Source organism: Oncorhynchus nerka, linkage group LG4 (genome assembly GCF_034236695.1).
Source record: "Oncorhynchus nerka isolate Pitt River linkage group LG4, Oner_Uvic_2.0, whole genome shotgun sequence".
NCBI classification, from domain to species: domain Eukaryota; kingdom Metazoa; phylum Chordata; class Actinopteri; order Salmoniformes; family Salmonidae; genus Oncorhynchus; species Oncorhynchus nerka.
The window spans coordinates 14,815,890-14,840,623 of record NC_088399.1 but is presented as its reverse complement, the minus strand read 5'-3'; the positions used below and the strand labels follow the sequence as shown (position 1 = coordinate 14,840,623).

The 24,734-nt window shown below is 39.8% G+C and overlaps 1 protein-coding gene across 1 annotated transcript; it reads right to left on the bottom strand.

Moving 5' to 3' along the window:
• Positions 1–5,436: 5,436 nt before the first annotated feature.
• On the bottom strand, positions 5,437–24,271 carry nr5a1b (nuclear receptor subfamily 5, group A, member 1b). Its single transcript, XM_029647383.2, has 7 exons — positions 24,025–24,271; positions 23,301–23,419; positions 22,947–23,088; positions 21,414–22,096; positions 13,954–14,073; positions 13,330–13,477; positions 5,437–8,470 (listed from the first exon to the last, which is right to left on the bottom strand). Exons 2-7 carry the CDS (start codon positions 23,400–23,402, stop codon positions 8,217–8,219), a joined length of 1,449 nt encoding a protein of 482 aa, XP_029503243.1. The 5' UTR covers positions 23,403–23,419; positions 24,025–24,271; the 3' UTR covers positions 5,437–8,216.
• Between the last annotated feature and the right edge of the window lie 463 nt (positions 24,272–24,734).

The window sequence follows — 24,734 nt, the reverse complement described above, 5'->3', positions numbered from 1 at the left end:
CTTTGGTCTTATGAGTCCAAATGTGAGATTCTGGGTTCCAACTGCCGTGTCTTTGTGAGATGCAGAGTAGGTGAACTAATGATCTCTGCATGTGTGGTTCCCACTGTGAAGCATGGAGGAAGAGGTGTGATGGTGTGGGGCTGCTTTGCTGGTGACACTGTCAGTGATTTATTTAGAATTTAAGGCACACTTAACCAGCATGGCTACCACAGCATTCTACAGCGATACGCCATCCCATCTGGTTTGGGCTTAGTGGGACTATAATTTGTTTTTCAACAGGACAATGACCCAACACACCTCCAGGCTGTGTAAGGGCTATTTGACCAAGAAGGAGGGCGATGGAGTGCTGCATCAGATGACCTGGCCTCCACAATCACCTGACCTCAACTCAATTGAGATGGTTTGTGATGAGTCAGACTGCAGAGTGAAGGAAAAGCAACCAACAGGTACTGAGCGTATGTGGGATCTCCTTCAAGCCGGTTAGAAAAGCCAGGTGAAGCTGTTTTAATAGAATGCCTTGACCACTATTATTCTACAATGTAGAAAATAGTACAAATTAAGAACAATTCTTGAATGAGTAGGAGTGTCCACACTTTTGACTGGTACTGTATATGTTTTAAATGCTTCTAAAAGTATGGTAAATGTGTACATTTTCCTGTTAAAAATATATTGTTCAAAACAAGCTGTTTAGTTACTTACTACTCTGCCCCTCAGTGACTGCCAGCAGCAGCAGAAGCTCCGTGCAAAAGCATGGGAAATATAATTGTTTCCTCTCATGTTGTTCATCAGGTTCTTCTGTAGGTGACAGGGCGACATGTTGTGGGGGCTAAAACTGAATAAAAACCGAGTGTATCACAAAGCCAGCTACAGTAATTCTGAGAAACATTGAGACATAGTTTGGTAGATTTTTAGTCAAATCAACCAGTTATTTACCTTTGAAAAGCAGCTTAGCTGGTAGCTTGCTAGTATTTCTAAACTAATATCTGACTAACTCGGAAATATGAAGTTGTTTCAGCAAGAAAGTTAACTGGTTAGCGCATCATGCTTTTTGACATTATGTTAGCTAGCTATCCCCAGTTGCTTGCTGCGTTCTCCCTGGTGCACTTGTTCGTTCGTAACGTGAGCTGGCTGCTCATTCTAAATAGTATTTGAAAAAAATCATATTTAACCTTTATTTAGTTAGGCAAGTCGGTTAAGAACAAATTCTTATTTACAATGACAGCCTACCCTGGCCAAACGACGCTGGGCCAATTGTGTGCCGCCCTATGGGACTCACAATCACGGCCAGATGTGATTCAACCTGGATTCGAACCAGGGACTGTAGTGACATCTCTTCCACTGAGATGCAGTGCCTTAGACCGCTGCGCCACTCGGGAGCTCGAAGTATTTGTATTTATTATGGATCCCCATTATCTGCTACCAAAGCAGCAGCTACTCTTCCTGGGGTCCAGCAAAATTAAGGCAGTTTATACAATTTTAAAACATTACAATACATATCAGTATATTCTAATCTGTATAATCATATAAATATAATCTAATCTGTTCAAAACAGTGAAAGCATACGCAGGCCAGCATCCCGGAATCGTGCATTCACTGTTGACATTGACTGGTGTTTTACGGGTACTATTTAATGAAGCTGCCAGTTGAGAACTTGTGAGGCGTCTGTTTCTCAAACTAGACACTCTAACGTACTTGTCCCCTTGCTCAGTTGTGCACCGGGGCCTCCCACTCCTCTTTCTATTCTGGTTATAGCCAGTTTGTGCTGTTCTGTGAAAGGAGTAGTACACCGCGTTGTACGAGATCTCCAGTTTCTTGGCAATTTCTCGCATGGAATAGCCTTAATTTCTCAGAACAAGAATAGACTGATGAGTTTCAGAAGAAAGGTCTTTGTTCCTGGCCATTTTGAGCCTGTAATCGAACCCACAAATGCTGAAGGCCAGTTGTATTGCTTCTTTAATCAGGACAACAGTTTTCAGCTGTGCTAACATAATTGCAAAGGGGTTTTCTAATGATCAATTAGCCTTTTAAAATTATAAACTTGGATTAGCTAACACAACGTGTCATTGTACGCCTATGTAGATATTCCATTAAAATTCAGCCTTTTCAATAGTAATTTACAACATTAACAATGTCTACACTGTATTTCTAATCAATTTAATGTTATTTTAATGGACAAAAAAAATGCTTTTCTTTCAAAAACAAGGACATTTCTAAGTGACCCCAAACTTTTGAACGCTAGTGTATATCTAATGAGTTTTTAATGGCCTTCATATTGTCCAACTGTTAGCAAGCAATTCTGAATCTTAAAGCTATATATAATGATAACAGACATTGAAAAAGATTCCAAAATAGTTTTAAAAACTCCAACAAAAACCTTCCACAAATTGAAAAAGTCAACAATAAAAAGCCAATACTAAGCGGTAATGAAATCGACAAGGATGTCCATTCACTGCTTACAGCCTTTAGAAAAGTGCAGAAGTTTAGAAAATCAAAAGTTTTTCTGAGCTTTTTCCGACGCACATCATTACATGGCGGCACACGCCTCCCCTTTCATGTCAAACTGCCAATTAATGACTTTGAAGTGGGTCCTTTCAGGCGGCCATGTTGTTTGGCCATGTTGTTGTGTAGACCGGGAGGGGGCCGCAGTGAAAAGGCCCCATTCTCTCTGACGGAGGTAATGCTGTTTTCAGAGCCCCGGAACATCAGCCACTTAAACACCTGCTCCCAGCACAGCGTCCCCCCTACTCCTCTTCCTCGCCTCCCTCCCCCTCCCTCCCTCGTTCTCTCTCTCCCTCCAGTTCACACAGACACAATTACAGAGTGATAAAGGACACTCTCTTCTTAATTGCCTACTGAGTCACTCTCTCTCTTTCCCTCTCTCTCTCGCTCACTCTTTCAGGTACAATATTTGAAGGTTGGCTCAAAGAGAAATATGTTTCTCTTTTTTTTCTTCTCACCCAGGTTCTTCTACCTTTTAATTTTGTGTCTTTCTAAAAGGACCCCATCTGTGCCGATTCTTGTCAATGCACTTGTGTCGTGTGTTTGTTTGGAGGGAGGTATGCAATATGTTGTATTTTACCTTATTTTCACACGCACATATGCACACACAAACACATATGTACGGCACAACACACTACTAGACATGAGTCTGGGCTCACCTTTTGTTTGGGAAGCCAATGTTCCCAGAGGTCCACAGTGTTATGAGGGAAGATGTTTTTCCTGTCAGACACCTGACAATTTACTGTTAAAACGAGAGGCCACCTGGTTCTTTCATTTTAAAACCCTTGATCCCTTCGGTCTCAACGTAGACTTTGATCTGAAGCCATTCTTGTGATTGTTGTGATGTTTCTTTCATTGTACATGTTTGTAAGCCTATGTAGACACATTGTATCTAATATCTTATGTATTATTATTATTATTATTATGTTATTCATGCTTTTTTTACATGTTCTATTTATATCTGTAAATCCACCAATGAAATCAAGCCACAGCCGGCCATAAGTACAGACACCCGTGTGTGTCCTTTCAAATGATATAAACTAGTGACCTGCAGTGTTGGTCATTATACCCTCATGAAGACAGCTTGTCTGTCGAAACATTGGCTATTAAATTATTGCATCTGAGCTCCAAGAGTGTGAGGCTCTCCTTTTCTTTCCAAGACAATGTTACAACACCTTTCAGAAAAACAAAAAGAGGACAAAGTAGCAGATAGCTGTGAAATTAAGCATCACGCTTCCAACTTTTCAATCCAGAGTACTTTTCAGACAACCCCAATGCAGTACATATAAAGCCAGATTTCTGTTGTACCAGTACTTTTCAGACAAACCCAATGCAGTACATATAAAGCCAGATTTCTGTTGTACCAGTACTTTTCAGACAACCCCAATGCAGTACATATAAAGCCAGATTTCTGTTGTACCAGTACTTTTCAGACAACCCCAATGCAGTACATATAAAGCCAGATTTCTGTTGTACCAGTACTTTTCAGACAACCCCAATGCAGTACATATAAAGATTTCTGTTGTACCAGATTTCTGTTGTACCAGCTGCAGTTTACTTTTCAGACAACCCCAATGCAGTACATATAAAGCCAGATTTTCTGTTGTGCCAGTAGCCAGATTTCTTTTACCAGACAACCCCAATGCAGTACATATAAAGCCAGATTTCTGTTGTACCAGTACTTTTCAGACAACCCCAATGCAGTACATATAAAGCCAGATTTCTGTTGTACCAGTACTTTTCAGACAACCCCAATGCAGTACATATAAAGCCAGATTTCTGTTGTACCAGTACTTTTCAGACAACCCCAATGCAGTACATATAAAGCCAGATTTCTGTTGTACCAGTACTTTTCAGACAACCCCAATGCAGTACATATAAAGCCAGATTTCTGTTGTACCAGTACTTTTCAGACAACCCCAATGCAGTACATATAAAGCCAGATTTCTGTTGTACCAGTACTTTTTCAGACAAGCCAGATTTCCCAGTACTTTTCAGACAACAATGCAGTACATATAAAGCCAGATTTCTGTTGTACCAGTACTTTTCAGACAACCCCAATGCAGTACATATAAAGCCAGATTTCTGTTGTACCAGTACTTTTTTAGATGGGAATGTTTGCTATGAACAAGAGAACCAATTAAAAAATTAGAACATTTTACAAACTCTTCTATGAGTGTTGTGATTCTGCATGGGTACTCAAATATATTACATGACCTTGTGGCTTTTGGCAACTCACCACAGATGTTCTTTTAAATGTGCCTTTCACTGTGTCTACATTGTGACCAGATTTCCTGGTCCCTCCGTGTACACACATTTTTTGACACAAGTCAATGGTGCCACTTGTCAATGATTTTAGAGGGCAGTATAATGATTATTTAAATCGTTTCACATTGTCCAGATTCGTCTACACAAGATATCTAATCACAATGGGTCCCAGACTACCTCCAGAAGTGGTCAGGAAAATCTGATCACAATCAGATCACAATGCGTCTTTTAATCTGAGCACAAATTAATGTGGACAAGATCAGGACAAAGGACGCAAGTTAGAACCAAAGCTGCATTTAGTATGTTTTTACGTTCTGGAACGTCCAATTGAATGGAAACGGTGCTGTACTGATCGACCAGTTGAAAAATGGGGAGAGATTAGGTTGTGGGCTGGGGAACGCTGTCAGCATGGCCAATGTCCTTTAAATATGTCACTCACTGCTTCAAGCCACACCTCGCCACACCCACCAAATGACAGCACACATACCTCACAGTATTTTCAGAAACGTACTAGAAGGTTTTTGGGAAACATGTCTTCAGTACAAACCGTTCCACAATGTAGCAAACGTTCAAGCAAACTAAACGCACCTCAGGTATAAATGAGGCTGAAGAAACTAATACACAATCCACTTAATCCAAATCAGTTGACATTCTTGCATCCAGTTTTAAATAATTAGCTTTTATTGATTTGAAACAATTACAATTAAGCACAGTCAGAAGGATTAACCAAAATAAACACATCATGTGATTGAATCAAGCTATATAAACAAGTATCAGACAAATGAGGTCACATGATTACATATGTCCAGATCACACAGTGCAAGGCAGTAAATGTCTGCTCCACTTAAAGGAGCAATCAGCAGTTGAAACAATAACAAAGCACTCCATGCCACTGTTTTGGCAAAAATCTGAGGGAGGGGCTGGAGAAATTGTTACCACTCTCAAATTCATAGACATAGCTATGGATGCAAGGACTAGCCATCCATGATATGTGTTTGTTTACATTTAATGGCGTAAAGCAAACTTATTTTGGGGGTTTTGATGGGGTATGACAGTGGAACTAAGCTGAAGAGGCATTTATAAGTTACATTCTTCAAGAATCAATGGGTCATATCATGAATGTTTATGTCCGAAAATGGATGTAGCAACTTTAACATAATAGAGGAAAGTTCAGCAAGGGAATATAGAGTGTTGGGCCAGGGGCCAGCGTCCAGGGGCAATGGGCCAGGGGCAAGCGTCCAGGGGCAATTGGCCAGGGGCCAGCGTCCAGGGGCAAGGCCCAAACAGAAAGCATTTATTGGGGAGTGGGAGTGCAAGTTAGTGAAAGACTGAATTTCAATCCCCAAAACAGTAAAAGCATTGCAGAGGCAACTTTTATTGGGAAAATACACATTCAATATGTAGTTGTGGTGATTGTCTTCTGGTATGGATAAACTGTAAATGGTTCTTTTCTATCAGGCAAAGATTAAGTCCATTTTAGTAGAGGTCCTTGCCACGTCATTAAGGTACTATATTCTAAGAACTCTTACCCACTCAACGGCACAGGTGTGTAAACACACACACACGCACATGCGTGCACACACATGCCATAACTTATACCATTGATATCAAATGTATGTTATGAGTTTCAGGGCTGCATCCAAAAACGTTAACCATTCATTAATGGGTACGATTTCATGTCATATACATTCATTACATACTGTATAGTGTATACATTTCTCCAGTTAATTTATCACTTACATTGAGCATGTATCTACAGAGAGAAAGAGAGAGAAAAAAAGAAAGCGAGAGAAAGAGAGAGCGAGAGAAAGAGATAAAAATGTTCAGAATGTCTCCAACAACATTCAGTATTCAGTTCCACTTTCAATTTACAGTAGTCAACATCGTATTTGTACATTTCGTACAGTAGCTGTCTATTCAGAACGATTCTCTCTTCATAGCTTTTCGTCACCTGGATGAGTGTGTGTCATTGTCCTCAGTGTGTGTTTGTTTGTGTGCAGCCAGGAAGTGGCGAGGGCGTAGGTGTACTACGCTGCATATCTCTTTCATTACGCGCCTTACAGCAACTCCCTGTCGTGTACCACACATACACACTATTTACATGTGTACTCATGTGTCCATGCACATCTACATGTGCCCTTTGACCTTTCTGTTGATCTGACTTCATAACCGGGGGTAGCAGGGTCCTTGTTGGCAAATGGGAAACTACAGTGCAAGTCACCTCTATTGAGAATGAAATTGCTTTCTCTCTGCCCTCCTCCCATCTCTCTCTCTCTTTCCCTGTCCTCAGCTCTCTACCCTATTCACTAGTGCACTGATACACACCAAGTCTGTGACAGCTATATTTCTATTACAATACCTCCCTATGGCTTTTACATTTTTCATATATTTTTTTTAGGAAACACAAATATCAGAATTCAAAAGCAACCACACGAGAAAATTTGACTTACGAAATGTTTAAAATACAGACTCATCCGAAGTAAAGTAGAAGAAAAAGCATTGGAAACGGAGAATTGTCAGCTTAGAATATAAATATTAGTCTATATAACAGGGGTCTGAATTTGTAAGGCTATGTGAGCACAGTAGTAAGGTTCAGAGAGACTGCTCGTAGTAGACACGCATCGGGAGCGTTTTTTCTTCTCTCTTTAAACAAAATGCTGTCATTGTGGTTGTGTCAACCTAGCTAGTAGCATTAGCATCTATGCAACATTAGCATACAACTAACTTTAGATGTGGTATTCCTCTTTTAGGATGGATCCCTTCAGGTAGGTTATACCCAGCTGAAATGTATGTCTTTAGTTGTTTAGTGATTGTCATTAGTTAATTAACTGTGATACTACATAATGAGTAAACCAGTATGAATTTTAATTACAAGTTAATTAACAAGTAACTAATTAGCATGTCTTTAGCATAAGATCGTTTTTTGGAACTTGATATGGAATTATTCAGAATGAATCAGTTCTCTGTATGCAATGTAAATCAATACAGTGCATCTCTGTTCAACAACTCTAGTGCATCATTGCCTGAATATGAACTACAGATGAATCAGGTCTCTGACAATCGTTTTCCTTGAATGACTCTTAGAATGACTACGTCCTGCACAGTGAATCATCATCTTCAAATGTAAATCACATTTCAATCTCTGAAGGGTGAGTGAATCAACTCAGTGCATTTCTCTACAACTGAATCACTCTTGGTGGTGAATTGAATTAATCCAGTCCAGGTTTCGGGCATACTGTAGTTAGATCTGAGGTCTGGAATGGCTGAGACCGGGACCTCAGTAATTGGCACTTTGGGGGCAAGAAGGGTGATCTCTCTCTCTCTCTCTCTCTTGCTTCCCTCTGCCTTTCTCACACTTTATCTCTCTAACATGTGGACACCCACACACACCTCCTCTCTTCCCTCTTGTCAAAAACACTAACACACACACACACAAACGTGTGCCCTCCTCAAGCGCACGCCCTCTTGGCGTGCAGCATCTCGATGAGCAGGTTGTTGCAGGGCACCTCTCCGCTCAGGTGCTTGTAGCAGAGGTAGTCCTCGGCCTGTGCCGACAAGGCCTTGAGCTCAGGCAGGCGCATCAGCAGCCGGCTGAACTTGTCCAGGTGCTGGGGGTAAGCACACATGGTGTACTCCAGCAGAGCCCCGTTCACCTGCTCCTGGACGCCCTCCACGAATGCCTGGCTCTCCAGTAGCTTCACATCTGAGGGGAGAAGAGACAGAAAGTTTATTTTTTTACCCTAAACGCACAATTTGTAACTTTAAGTGCTGCTCTTGAACGTGTTTGAAAATGACATATTGTGACTTATATTAATATTGTGATTTGAGGTGGCATGTGGAAGCATGACAAACAGTGGCCATCAATCCTTTGATTGGAACCCAGCCAATATCTTAGTGAAAACATGGATCCAACTGTGCATGTCTGCCTGTCAGTCTTTCTTTGTTTCTATGCATGCTCGAGAGTATCTCAAGCATTTCCATGACGATGTGCACCCAGCACAAGGATATGTTGTACTATACAGATACTAGCTAACATAAGTCTGTTTACGTGGGCTGTTATGTATAGAAGCACACACGAGCATAGCTCCGGCACTAGCTTGGCTAAGAGAGGGACAACAGCTTGCCGTCTTCCCAGATGAGGCTCCTTTCCTGGGGTTCAGCATGAGAGCACCTTGGGGGGAGCCCCTCACAATTGAATCAAACGTTGTCGATAATATTTTCAATACGGCTCAAAGGTGAAGCAAAAATTGCCCCTACAAATATTACCGAATTGCCTGAGGAAGAAAGAGATGAACGAATGACGACACACAGAGAGAGATGAGAGACTGAGCGAGCGAGGGAGATGGAGAGAGAGAGAGGGAGGCAGAAAACAGACATAAGCCACTCAGAACCCACACAAAGATCCACACTCTGCGCAAACGCCGGGGCCCTCTCAAGCACTCTTATTATTAAAAGCAGCTTTTGTTCACGGTGGGCTAGCTCTAAATTGCTACCGCTTAGGGGAATGTAGATGATAAAAGGCCATTTTCCCATCTACCGAGCACAGCGGATTCTGGCCTAGTGTCTGTCTGGAGAAAAACCGATGTGGGGGTCAATCCATTAAGCCTTCTTTGAGCGTGGTGCGCAACAAGGGCGACGCTCGTTGCCTTTGTAAACATAGCCTATTCAGAGCAGCCTAATTCGAATTAAGCCCATAACCTGTGCAAAGCAACACTCCATTGAGACGAATCATTTAGCCTCTTAGAGCCATAAAGGGGACAAACTGCCAATATGCTCAAATCCCCCAAATATATACCGACATATTAGCGCGCCATCCTTCTTTTGACAAATGAATTGCTTTGGATCAAACTCAAATCGAAGGAATTGCCAGTTATGTTTCAAAATGTGATAAATGAGGTGAGGTTGAGAAGCCGTTGTGGGGCATTTAATTTACAACACCAATTACTTTCATTTAAGCTCATGCTTATTTGATTTCACAAATTCAACCTAATTTAAGCACATGACCATTTGATTTCACTAATTCAATGTCATTTAAGCACACGATTTCACTAATTCTCCAACAGTGCTCATTAAAAACATCTGTACCTCAATTACACCTGACAATTGTACTAAATGAGAGAACAAAAAAATATTGTATGAATGTCCACGATTCTTTGCGACAATAAGAAAGCCATCACCATCTGCACCCATTCAACATAGCCTAGATTTACGTTTTTATTACTTCTAAACAAAATAAAAATATTTAACTCTCATACGCTTACAATGATATTTTGATTCTTGCTTTAACAGTTGTTAAGATTATATTTGGTTGGAATATTTGCAAAATAACTATTTTGGATGCAGCAGTTGGTAGCTAGAATGCTAACGCTCATTGATATAGGCAGTGGCAAAAGCTAGCCAAAGAGCCATTTTACAGATTGAAATATAAGTGCTTTTTTTAAGTGTAATGCAGTTGATATGCGAAGAGGACTAGCATCATATTAAGCTGGACTTTCATACGAGCCTTAAAATCCCATTGTAATCCAAAAGTAGTATGAAATGCACTCATAAGCAACATGTAAATACAGGCTTTTTTTGCTTGCGTTCTGTAAGAACTCGTTCGTGTTCTGCCACCAACTTGCGGGCATCGCCCTCGTGCGGCAATGTTTGCAAACACAGAAAGGGGTCTATATGACTGTGCCAAGAGACATACAGTAAACAAGAGCCACCATGGGAATCCCAGAGAATTGCTTATTATTGTTTCAAATTGTATTGAAACTTTGTGAAGATGCACTTTAAACCAGGTTGGACTTGACACTACTTATTGGTCCACGGATGGCGAATATTGAGTTAATATGTCTTCAGAGTATTCACACCTCTGGACTTTTCCCACATTTTGTTGTGTTACAGCCTGAATTTGAAACGGATTGAGATTCTTTGTCACTGGCTTACTTACACACGACACCCCAGAATGTCAAAGTGGAATTGTGTTATTATAATAGTTTATTTAGTTCATTAAAAATGAAAAGCCGAAATGTCTTGGGTCAATAAATATTCAACCCCTTTGTTAGGGCTAAATAAGTTCAGGGGTTAAAATGTGCTTAACAAGAGAAATAAATTGCATGGACTCTGTGTGCAATAATAGTGTTTAACATGATTTATGAATGACTATCTCATCGCTGTACCCCAAACATACAATTATCTGTAAGGTCCCTCAGTCGAGCAGTGAATTTCAAACACAGATTCAACCACAAAGAACATGGAGGTTTTTCCAATGCCTCGCAAAGGGCACCTATTGGTAGATGAGTCAAACATTTTAAAAGGCAAGCATTGAATATCCGTTTGATAATGAGTAAGGTATTAATTATACTTTGGATGGTGTATCAAAACACCCAGTCAATACAAAGATACAGACGTCCTTCTTAACTCAGTTGCCAGAGAAAAAGGAAAACGCTCAGGGATTTCACCACGAGGCCAATGTTGACTTTAAAACAGTTACAGAGTTTAATGTCTCTAATAGCAGAAAACATAGGGTGGATCATCAACATTGTTATTACTCAACAATTACTCACCTAAATGACAGAGTGAAAAGCCTGTCCAGAATAAAGAATATTCCAAAACATGCATCCTGTTTGCAACAAGTCACTAAATTAATACTGCAAAAAAACGTGGCAAAACAATTCACTTTTTGTCCTGAATATAGTGTTATGTTTGGGGTAAATCCAATACAACACATTACTGAGTACGACTCTCCATATTTTCAAGCATAGTGGTGGCTGCAACATGTTGTGGGTATGCTTGTAATTGTTCAGGTCTGGGGAGGTTTTCAGGATAAAAAAATAAACGGAATGGAGCTAAGCACAGGCAAAATCCAAGAAGAAAACCTGGTTTAGTCTGCTTTCCACCAGCCACTGGGAGATGAAGTCACCTTTCAGCTGGACAATTAACTAAAACGCAAAGCAAAATCTACACTGGAGTTGCTTACCAAGAACACAATAAATGTTCCTGAGTGGCTGAGTTACAGTTTTGACTTAAATATACTTGAAAATCTATGGCAAGACCTGAAAATGGTTGCGTAGCAATTATCAACAACCAATTTAACACAGCTTGAACATTTTTGAAAAGAATAATGGGCAAATATTGCAATCCAGGTGTGGAAAGCTCTTAGAGACCTACCCAGAAAGGCGTGTGAATGAGTTATTTCTGTATTTCATTTTTAATAAATTAATATGGAGAATGGTCCATGCTATCCACGTTCCTTGGGACTTCCCAACACTGACGTTACCCCATTGAAGATTACATTTAAAATGGTTAAGGTTAAAACCTCTTAGGGAGGCTGCGAATTTTCGCAGCTTTTTGTTAAAAATCGTGCAACATTTCAGCGCCCTGCTACTCATGCCAGGAATATAGTATATGCATATGATTAGTATGTGTGGATAGAAAACACTCAGACGTTTCTAAAACTGGTTAAATCACGGCTGTGACTATAACAGAACGTGTGTTTCATCGAAAAGTGCAGGAAAATCTGATCACTGAAAATGGAAAAATATATCCATGCGCCACTTCAACCAATTGATAAAGGTGAACCACATTAAATGGGGCCGAGGTTGCAACAGTCTTGTCATTTGTCTCGGATTTGTTTCTTGGTCAAACGAACAAGAGACAGCCCATTTCTTACGGTCTCCGACCGGATATTTTGGTTGAGATTTACCCGGACATTATTTCCAGACGTACAGCTATAGAATATACATCGCCTCGTGATCAATTTGATCGCTTATTAACGTTTACTAATACCTAAAGTTGCATTACAAAAGTATTTCGAAGTGTTTTGTGAAAGTTTATCGTCGACTTTTTTGATTTAAAAAAATGACGTTGCGTTATCAAACTCAGTTTTTTCCTTGATTACACAGTCTTCATAGATCGATATCTAGGCTATATATGGACCGATTTAATCGAAAAAAAAGACCCAATACTGATGTTTATGGGACATCTAGGAGTGCCAAGAAAGAAGCTCGTCAAAGGTAATGAATGTTTTATATTTTATTTCTGCGTTTTGGGTAGTGCCGGCTACCGCAAAATCTGTCGTGTTAGGTGACGTTGCAGTATTTTGGGGGTACATGCTATCAGATAATAGCTTCTCATGCTTTCGCCGAAAAGCATTTTACAAATCTGACTTGGTGGATAGATTCACAACGAGTGTAGCTTTAATTCACTACCTTGAATGTGTATTTTAATGAAAGTTTGAGTTTTATCAAAAACTATAGGTGGTGCTCTGAAATTCCGCTGAGTGATGTTCCTGCATGGGAACTGTATTCTGCGTCATCCTTAAGAAGTTAAGTTTTAGAGTTGGGATGTCCCAATGATCCTCGATAGCACTAACCTATGGAGAACCCATGGCTGATCTCCCACTCGCAGGGGTCGAAGAGGACAAGGAACTTAATGGCGATTGGTCCACAGACCTTAATATAAAGTTAACATTTTCAACCATATTTTCAACCCTTAATTAGGAGAGAATTATTTGTTATGGGGATATCCAGCTCCCCATGGTGGTCCCCTGTACATGCAATTGAATCTCCCACTCACCGGGGTTGAAGAGGATGAGGAACTTGAAGCAGGCAATTTCTCTGCGGTCCGCCTGTAGGGTCTGTAGTTTCTCAACTAGCTCCTGTCCTCTCTGCACCAGGCTTGTGAGAGTGGCTCCTGCCTGGGACGCTATGGACGCCAGCTCCACCTAGACCACAACATACAAATGCATGAGTTTCAACATAGGAACTTTCCTCAATTTGTTTTAGCTCTGGTCTCATTAAAGGTACTCAGTGATATGCGTTTACCATGAGGAGAAGTGTGACTGACTTCCAACTTCTGTGCTTGTGTGCGTGCATGTGTGATGATGATGCTTGTGTGCGTGCATGTGTGATGATGATGCTTGTGTGCGTGCATGTGTGATGATGATGCTTGTGTGCGTGCATGTGTGATGATGATGCTTGTGTGCGTGCATGTGTGATGATGATGCTTGTGTGCGTGCATGTGTGATGATGATGCTTGTGTGCGTGCATGTGTGATGATGATGCTTGTGTGCGTGCATGTGTGATGATGATGCTTGTGTGTGTGCATGTGTGATGATGATGCTTGTGTGTGTGCATGTGTGATGATGATGCTTGTGTGTGTGCATGTGTGATGATGATGCTTGGTGATCATAGCACTCACCTCCTGCCCTGTGACCAGTAGAACGCTGCCCTCCTTGCCGTGTTGGACTTGCCTGGAGATGAAGTCCAACACCAGCAGCTCGCTCCAGCAGTTGTGAAGCAGCTTCATCTGATCTCCTACCTGATAGAAGACAGAAGGAATCCATTCAAACACACATATTTGGGGTGTGTTCCAAATACACAGATTCCCATGCTTTTGAATTCCCATGGCTTTGCTACATAACAAGGTAACAGACTTAAAATGGTTTGGTTAAAATGACAACACCCAAGGTAAGTAAAAACATTTGCTAAACTAAAGTGAACCTTCCCGTTAACTATAAATGAACTTAATGTGGTTAACCAGAAGTAGTAGTAATGCACCATTACAGATAGGGGCAAACAGTTGTAATGAAAGCCCATGGCCAGACTGGTGTTGTGAAGTGAAACAGAGAAAATTCAGATGAGTTCCCAGGCTACATAAAAAGGTTAACCAAACAATGGTGGGTGCATTCACAGTAAACATGGGGGCAGTGTCACTTTATAAAATACAATGTATACAGTATAATCCAGAGAACCTTTCTGATATGACAAAAGATTATTGTAGTCTGCTTTTTGTGGCATAGTCAAGCTATGGATTATGAATGATCCATTATCCGTTATCCACTATCCATTTCCTGAGTAGAAGTTGCATTTTGGGTAAATGTCACAAACAACTACAAACCCAGAGAACAGCAACACTGTACAGACAAAATCAATATTCATTGCAATACAGCTTAACAACCAGCCTATCTCATCACATGACGTGAGTGTGAGCATGCTTGTTTGACAAACGTCGACATTCTTTGAATATCAGTTGTCAACCATTTTATGGAAATTCACAAGCCAGGGACAAAAGCATGTCAACATCACCAAAGATACCTAGATATAGTATATGAACAGAGACCCATCAAGACATGGCCCCATTTAGTCTGGATTTTCTGTTGCCATGGCAAATGGATGCTATTAACCACCAAGTCGAGCTCTGTCACCACGAGGTCAGTTTTTCATTTATTTGCTGTAGCACAGGGAGTTCTTTAACACAAATACCAGACCGGATTCAATACACACTTCAGGAATTGCACAACAAACCATTGACACACAGCAATGTGAATGCAACAGAATATGTTGGGGTTTTTCATTGGGAATACAGTGCACACCATAAAGACTGTGCCATCCTACTGCTATTCCCCCATCTGCACCTATTGAAAATGTCAAGTACCTCAGAATTTTGATGGATTTTCTTTCTTCTCTCTCCATCTCCCAGCTCTCACTCGCCCATGGGTGAGTCCGTGAACTATTTCTAACAGTCAATGGTGAATACCACTCTAGCATTTAATATGAAGTGTATACTGCCTATTGTACAACCATTGAGGTGCCGGTTTAGGTAAAAGTATTGTGAGTGTGGAAAAAAGATAGTCTGAATTCATGAAAGTGATTATTTTGTACTATTAACCAACATACTGAACAACATGTTTTATATTTTTGTCTTGGTACACAGCGAAACTAGAGCAGCTGTTATGAGTACATATGGTGCAATGCTAATGTCCACCTGGCTCATTCTATTGCTATAGCATGCCATGCTAGCAAGTGATTACACCTGGTAAATGAGGTAGAAGTTCCTTCCGGAAGCCATTCTACTGTGAGGGGATTGACACACACCTGTCCAACACAGATGTAGACACAAAGACCTGGAAACTACCCATCAACACGTGGTGAAGAGAGTCAATAAGCTAATGTATGCCACATCCACCATCCCACACAAACACACACATACCACACAGCCCAGCTTAGTACTGGCATGAAAAACACATGGTAACCCATCTCCAGATATTGCCGTTTGTTACCAGCATAGCACCAGCGTACCAGCGTAGCACCAGCATAGCACTGTTGAGTAAATTCGCATGCACACTAATAATTCTATATTAAACTGATTATGGGAGTAGGGTAAGTTATGGCATTAGTCATGTAAACACCTTACTCTGATTATCTTAATGGTCGTTAAGGTCTTAATCGAAGTAAGCATACGTCGACTAAAACACCTAGATTTTTTAGCAATATTTAGATTTATTAGGACATGTAAACAGCAGTGTATTTGTTCCAGCATGAGCAGCGCGAGCCTCTCGCTTTAGTGAAGTGAGTTCGGAAAATGGAAAGGTATGCATCTTAGAAATAGTTTTCACATTTAAACTCTATATGTCTGAACTCAGATTCAAATAGGCTTCATATTTATACTAGTATTATAATATGGTTAAATATGAATATAATAATATGTGGTAGAATGTTTATTTTGATTGGCATTTTTGGCATTTATCAAAGTCCTATCAGGTAGCCTGATTTCAAATGTGTCCACGTAAACAGGATTATTCTGGAAATGTTTCTTGTTGCAAAACATGTAAATGTTTAAATCAAATTATTATATTAATCTTACTATCCACAATAATCATAGTAAAATGGGGCAGCAGGTAGCCTAGTGGTGAGAGTGTTGGACTAGTAACCGGAAGGTTGCAAGATCTAATCCCTGAGCTGACAAGGTAAAAATCTGTCGTTCTGCCCTGAACAAGGCAGTTAACCCACTGTTCCTAAACTGTCGTCGAAAATAAGAATTTGTTCTTAACTGACTTACCTAGTTAAATAAAGGTTTAAAAAATGTGCATGTAAACATACTTATTGACTGGAAGGAATATAATGTATTTCAATGCATAGTATGATAATTGCAATTTCAATCATTTGAAATATCTCCTTTTGTGTGTGTGCATGTGTAAAGCTACTGGAGCTGTTGCCAGATCATTTTATGTTAATGTCTCTCCCATAACCTGCCTCCAACGTCGTTTTAGAGAAGGTGTATTTCTGTCTGTAATGAAACCCTTTTGTGGGGGAAAACTCATTTGGATTGGCTGGGCCTGGCTCCCCAGTGGGTGGGCCTATGCCTTCCCAGGCCCACCCATGACTGCAACCCTGCCCAGTCATGTGAAATCAATAGATTAGGGCCTAATGAATTGATTTAAATTGACTGATTTCCTTATATGAACTGTAACTCAGTAAAATCTTAGAAACTGTTGCATGTTGAATTTATAGTTTTGTTCAGTATATTAAATAGTGATTATGTATTATATAGTATAGTGATTATGTATTATATAGTATAGTGATTATGTATTATATAGTATAGTGATTATGTATTATATTGTATAGTGATTATGTATTATATTGTATAGTGATTATGTATTATATAGTATAGTGATTATGTATTATATAGTATAGTGATTATGTATTATATAGTATAGTGATTATGTATTATATAGTATAGTGATGATGTATTATATAGTATAGTGATTATGCATTATATAGTATAGTGATTATGTATTATATTGTATAGTGATTATGTATTATATAGTATAGTGATTATGTATTATATAGTATAGTGATTATGTATTATATAGTATAGTGATTATGTATTATATAGTGATTATGTATTATATTGTATAGTGATTATGTATTATATAGTATAGTGATTATGTATTATATAGTATAGTGATTATGTATTATATAGTATAGTGATTATGTATTATATTGTATAGTGATTGGATAACAAATATCACAATTAAAATGATTTATTAGACATATATGATGACAATCAGATAATATGTATATCACACAGCTTATTTAGGAGCTTTCTCTCATCTTAGATCAAACAAACTTTCAGAAGTCTAGCTGTAGACGGATAAGAAGAAGACGCCAATTAATGGTCACTTTTAAAAACACTGATATAGATTTTGTAACGATTTGACTACGCAGAAAGCTGTAAAAATCTCAAATAAAACTTGATCTTTTAGAAATACTGTCTATCCCTCCACATGGAAAACCCAAACACATTAACTAAACACTCTGGAGTACACATTCCACTCTTATCTACTGCAAGGAATGCCTTCAGTACCGGCAAAAATAACTGGGGACTTCTTGGCAAATAGTCCTGTTATTCATAGTCAACTGGTTTTATGTCTTAGTGCTCCTCCTACAGAAAGTGAAAGTTGACTATGGCTCGTAGGTTCTTGTGGTGAAGCTTTTCACATTACACGAAGGTAGTTTGTGCTACACCTCTTATTTAGTGTTATTTACTCTGTATATACTGTATCTACTATATGACACAGGACAACAAAGGCAAAGGGTATTATATATAAATGAATCTAAAACATTGTAATGTGTTATAAATTGAATACAGTAATATAATTGCTATTGTCTGCCTCAGCCGTGAAAGGAAAGCCATACCATACCAAAATGTTTAACTGACCTTAAGAACAATAAGGCACACTAAACTGTTAACTATTCAAGTATTAATAAACACCCAGACCCTGAAAAATAAAACATTTCATCCATCAGCCTTTGTACTGCTCTAAACCTTATCAAACCAAACAATGCTTCCATTGTGGTGAAAATATTGAAAGTAGGGACATGGTATTATACAGCACTTTAAGAGGGTCCATTTCCTTTACATCAGCATAAAACTCAAGTGTTTTATTTTAGGAGAGATGAACGCCGACCTCGACCTAACAAGGTTAAATCACTGCAAGTACGCTATTACCATTCATCACTATCACACACACACACGCTCCCACACACTGGCACTCACACACACACACACATCAAATATCCTCCCTAACTCACTCTAAATTAGTTCAGTCAACATCACCGTGAACCTTGGGAGAAGGATAATAAGCAGATTGAGGCATAATTCAATCATTTGAAATAAAATGCTGCTTTATAAAAGATCTCTCAAAGATCTCTTCTCCTGACAACACTGTTCCATTCTGCCTCTCAGGATGGCCAAGAAGGGTCGACTTCATAAAATCTCTTCCAGATAGGAATGGATGAAGGTCAGACTGAAATGAATAGCGTTGGGTGACATATGGAACCACAGTGAAGAGATTGCCCTTTCCTGGCTCCTCTCCTCAATGTGTGAACCGAATGGCAGCGATGTGCGCCCACACAGTCCCTGCTGCAACTAGCATGCACCCGGTGCTCAAGTAGCTACAACGTGTCAGAGCATCTGTTTGTTCACCGCTGATAGTCGGTAGCCCGAGTCACGCCTGACCAGAATGGGTCTTGAGGAGAGCATTGCGGGAGGGCAGCGGTTGAAGCTAAGTCAATTAGCCGTTCACCTCATGGTAGCATTACACAGAGCGAAAATCGATGGATTAGCCAGTTAGCTTGAATAAACACTCACAAATGGTGTGCTACAATTCAATGGTGTGTAAAGAATTCTAAAGTGGGATATGACTTATTAAGGTCAATTATAGCATGCCCATTATGAGGTTGTGTGGAGTTATTTCAGAATATATAGTAAAGTTCAGACCTCTCTCATAATGTCACTACTCTATGTCACCATAGTGACATACACTACCATTCAAAAGTTTGGGGTCACTTAGAAATGTCCTTGTTTTTGAAAGAAACGCAATTTTTTGTCCATTAAAAAATAACATCAAATTGATCAGCAATACAGTGTAGACATTGTTAACGTTGTAAATGACTATTGTAGCTGGAAACGGCATATTATGGAATATCTACATAGGCGTACAGAGGCCCATTATCAGCAACCATCACTCCTGTGTTCCAATAGCACGTTGTGTTAGCTAATTCAAGTTTATCATTTTAAAAGGCTAATTGATCATTAGAACACCCTTTTGCAATTATGTTAGCACAGCTGAAAACTGTTCTTCTGATTAAAGAAGCATTAAAACTGTCCTTCTTTAGACTAGTTGAGTATCTGGAGCATCAGCATTTTGTGGGTTTGATTACAGGCCCAAAATGTCCAGAAACAAAGATCTTTCTTCTGAAACTCGTCAGTCTATTCTTGTTCTGACAAATTAAGGCTATTCCATTCGAAAGATTGCCAAGAAACTGAAGATCTCGTACAACGCTGTGTAATACTCCCTTCACAGAACAGCGCAAACTGGCTCTGACCAGAATAGACAGAGGAGTGGGAGGCCCCGGTGCACAACTGAGCAAGAGGACAAGTACATTAGAGTGTCTCATTTGAGAAACAGACACCTCACAAGTCCTCAACTGGCAGCTTCATTAAATAGTACCTGCAAAACACCAGCCTCAATGTCAACAGTGAAGAGGTGACTCCGGGATGCTGGCCTTCTAGGTAGTTGCAAAGAAAAAGCCGTCTCTCAGACCGGCCAATAAAAAGAAAAGATTAAGATGGACAAAAGAACACAGACACTGGACAGAGGAACTCTGCCTAGAAGGCCAGTCTAAAAGTATTTAGTTTCAAAAGTCCAATTTCATATATTGTGCAAACTTCATAATTTTCTTGTTATTTTAAATTACAGATAGCCAGTGTTTAGAGCCCGCCAGAACAGAGGTAGTAGGGATGATCAGGGATGTTCTCTTGGTACAATGGTACAATGGTTAAAATGGTTAAAAGTCACTATTAAAAGTCACTACAATGGTTAAAAGTCACTATTAAAAGTCACTACAATGGTTAAAAGTCACTATTTTTTTTACATATTCATTGGAGACCGTGTTACACAGTTACATGTAGGTGGCTACTGTAATGCTAAGGCTAACTTGTTGATGCTGCTTGGTGGAATACCCCCTGGGCTGTGTGTGTTGAAAAAAAAGCCATCACTCTGCTCTCTCAATTTTCATGGATACGGATGTGCTTCCTTGATTCCACCTGTCATCGTCTTTTCATCATGGTGGACACTTCTGCAGTAGGAAGTCCCAAATAAACAGCAGAATAATGTGTGAGAGATGTGTGCATGGCTGTCCATGCGTAAAATGGTCAATGTTGACAGTGTATGTGTGTGTATGTGCAAATGTGGGTGCGCTTGTGTGTATCCCAATGTTATTGCATTGGCGATTTCCACTCAGTTCAGGAATTGGTTATCATTTTCATTGTTGAGTTTTTCCCAATTCATCACTTGAATTTCAATTCACATCCTGATATAGGGAACTCACCACAATAAACAAAAACTGATACAATGACATATGTCATATGCCTTGGGAAAATATAACATTATGTATCCTCCATGTTGTGATTCTCACAGGCCCCACTCAGGCAAATAACAAATATTAGACTACGGGCTCCGCACAATTTGAAACCTTTAAACCAGAAAGGGCTTCTGTCAGCCTTAACTGTACAAAAGGTCTTACCTGTAAGCCTGACGAAGACCTTTGTGGTTGAAACATTGCTAATAAAACGTCAGGAGCATCAAAACAGTGGGAAGGTTTTTTTGTCTTAATTTCACCTCATTTTGTACCCTGTGGAGGTTTGTTGGATGTGTACAGCACTTTTGAACTAATAGATTATTTTTTCATGAAAAAAGTATAAGGACAGCATATCATCTACAGTCTAAACAATCTCTGAGAAATTTGGAGGTTTCCAAATGATTAACAACTTTGCTTGGTATGACAACAAATGATTGACTCTTGGTTCCCTACCTTGAGCTCCTTGAAGAAGATACAGCTCCGGGCCCACTCCACGATGGAGAAGAGCGTCTGGTCAGCCATGTGACACATTAGGCTGAAGGGGCTGAGTCTCTCCTGACCCTTGCCCCCCTGGCCACTCTGCTCCTGCTGAAGGTGAGCAGCGATCTTACTCTGCACCTGCAGCTCGTCCGGGTCACATCGCAGAAACTCCAGCACCAGCTGAGGCACCCCGGGGACCTGCGGAGAGCCCGGTCCAGAGTATACCTGCTCCGGGTAGGTGTAGCTGCCCACTACCGAGTCTGGGGAGCTTGTGTAGTGGTCCGGGTACTCGGACTTGATCGCCCTGCTGGGGAAGGAGGCATACTGGTACTGGGGGGGTAGGGGTGCATGGGGGGGGAGTCCAGGCATAGCCATGCCCAGTGAGGGGGGTCCGTAGAGGCTGCGGTCGTAGTCTGTGGGGGCGATGGGGGTCGTGGTGGTGTGGAGGATGCCCTTGGGGAGCGGGTGGAGGCCCGGGAGACTGCCGGTGAAGGTGTAGTCTGTCTGGGTGTCAGGGGACAGCATCGGAGGGGTGGTCTCCATCTTGAGGCCAGTGGCTCGAATCAACGCTTTCTTCTGCTGCTTGAGGGCTCGGTCGCGCTTGTACATGGGGCCAAACTTATTCCGGCCTCCTCGCATGCGATCGGCTCGGACAGCTGATGGAATGAGAGCAAGATCGAACGCCATTACTGTTATTCCATTCATTACTAGCATTCACTATGCAGAGGTTTATGTTAGCGTGTGAGAGTTCTTGGTGTAGCAATCAAAATGTGAACCAAAAATACACTAATAGAGCAATATTTTTGTAGATTGAATGTATATATTTGAAGATATGGATTAAATCCATTGTAAAGTACATTTAATTTCCAGGGATAAACAAAAATGTTAGTTCTCATTTTGTTATTATTCTGAATCCCAAAATAACTTGAAAGTGCATTTACAGAGCTTGCATTCAAGCTTGCTGTTTCATAATGATTTAATGACATATGAAGAATAACCTCACCCAAAGCTCTTCTAATTATTCAGTCATATTAGAAAACTTACTGTTCATACACGTTTTATCAAAGGCTACTGAAATAGTTCACCCGGAGGTAGATTTAAAAATATATATATAATTCCATAGCTAATATGCCAATGTTAATACAGCAATTAAAACCCAAACATTGGCAAAAATATAAATGCAACAACTGACAAACTATACTTATAATATAGCTCATTTTTCTTACGTTTCATTAATTAGAGACGAATATTTAACGAAATATTTTTGATAATAAGCCTACCAACAGACAGACTATAATGCAGCCTATGGAAGCCTACTGTTGTAAAATAAAATATATCACCAACACAAAGAGATAGATATGCAATTTCATCACATATCGAATCTGATTTATAGCCCCCCAAAAATATACAACAAGTAGACGTTTAAATATATGAATTTTAAAATCTGACTGCATGCCATGTTAAACTCAAATATGAACAAAATTAATCAAATAAAAAGGATTTTACCTTCTAATCGCATTCCAACATTCAGGCATTTCTGAAACCGACAAAATGGACACCGTTTCCTCTGAGTTTTGTCAATTTTACAATCCTGGTTTTCTGCACATGTATACCTCTTATTATTTTGAACCGTTCTTTTGAAGAAACCCTGTGTGAGAGAGAGTTCATATAGACACGCCTATTAACAAAATAGCCAAGTTAAGATCATCATCAATGCTGCAATAAAATTAATACAAAAACGAAAATAATATTAATACATTTGAATTAATAAAAACGATAACGAATTTCTTGAGGGATATCATCTTGACGTAAATAAAAATACTTGTATAAAAATAAATGATTGCGTCTTTTGCAGCCTACCTTACAGCTTTCACACGTCAGTAGTCCATAGTGGTATCCCGACACCTTATCGCCACAAACAGGACATAGCTCTTCCAAATCGACATCATAAGTGTACTCCATTCCGGTCAACGGAACACCTGGGAATGCACATGCCGGTGAGCAACAGGTAGTTTACAAATAAATCACTGTATTTAAAAATATACATAAACTTTATCTGTATCACCAGTATTCTGTCTTACATGTAGGCCTATCAATTGTGTGTATTTCCACTAATAGGCCTAAATATTGGAAACATTGTCATATTTCATAACAATTAACGGCATTTCTTTGCTTGTATTTTGGATGTGTGTAGCCTATGTGCATAAACAAAATTATCGGCAAACATGTAGCCTGTCCTATTTCAGGAGAAAAGGCTCATTAAAACCTGATTACAATCTTTAATAAATCAAAGCGCAGGTATGCATATTCGATAGCAATCTAATATTGTAAGAATGATTTTGTATCCCCAATAATCTGATCCATCAGCTTTTGACCCTAGGCCTACGAAATGATGCACCGAAATGACGCACATGTAGCAAAGATACATCATTTATGAACATGCATATTTTTCAAATGAGCATCAAAACAAATACTTTACCAGCATTTACATAATTATTTTAAATCACCGCACTAAATTAAAAGTTAATTGTTGAATGATGACATTCGGAAAGCCGCAAAAGTAGTCTACGTAAGCAGGCCATACCTGTTGGATCCCCAGCGTTATATTGGCTAGAACGGTGGTATTCGGTGTCCGTTCTCCTCTTGGCTAGAACGGTAGTAGGCTATTCAGTGTCAGTTTGGATATGCATCCACGGAGAAACGACTTCGAAACACGCGCTGTGGCTCTAACTTTATGAAATGAATAGGCCCACCCCGCAGGAATGATGATGGAGGAAGGAGCAGTGAGCAGCTCCCTACAATAACTGAATTTGCCTGATCGAGACCTACCATGTGCATGCCCACGGACAGACATACCCTCCTCATATTTACAGATTGTGAGGGTGGATCTGATTGGAAGGCATGTCACGCTGGTGAGGTAAGCGACGGGAGACACCTCCTATCTGCTTGGCTAAAGTAGGTCTATAGAGTGACTGACATGTGGAGGGATGACACTCTATAGATAAGTATTAGTGGCTTAATAAAAATTATAATGATTTTAGATTATACTTTAATCGTGAGCTAACCAATATCACAAGAACCGTAGGCTACTTATTGATTTTGCCACTAAAATTACTAAAACTAGCATAACCAGAGTAGGCCTAATTATATAACGCTATTTGGTAATAGGCCTACTGTCTTTTGTGGCCTCATATTTTGCATGCCAAACCAATAAAATATATACCGTTGTATTGCTATCGAATAATATAGGCCTACGATACGAATAAATAATCACTTATCATCCGTCTTTGATGA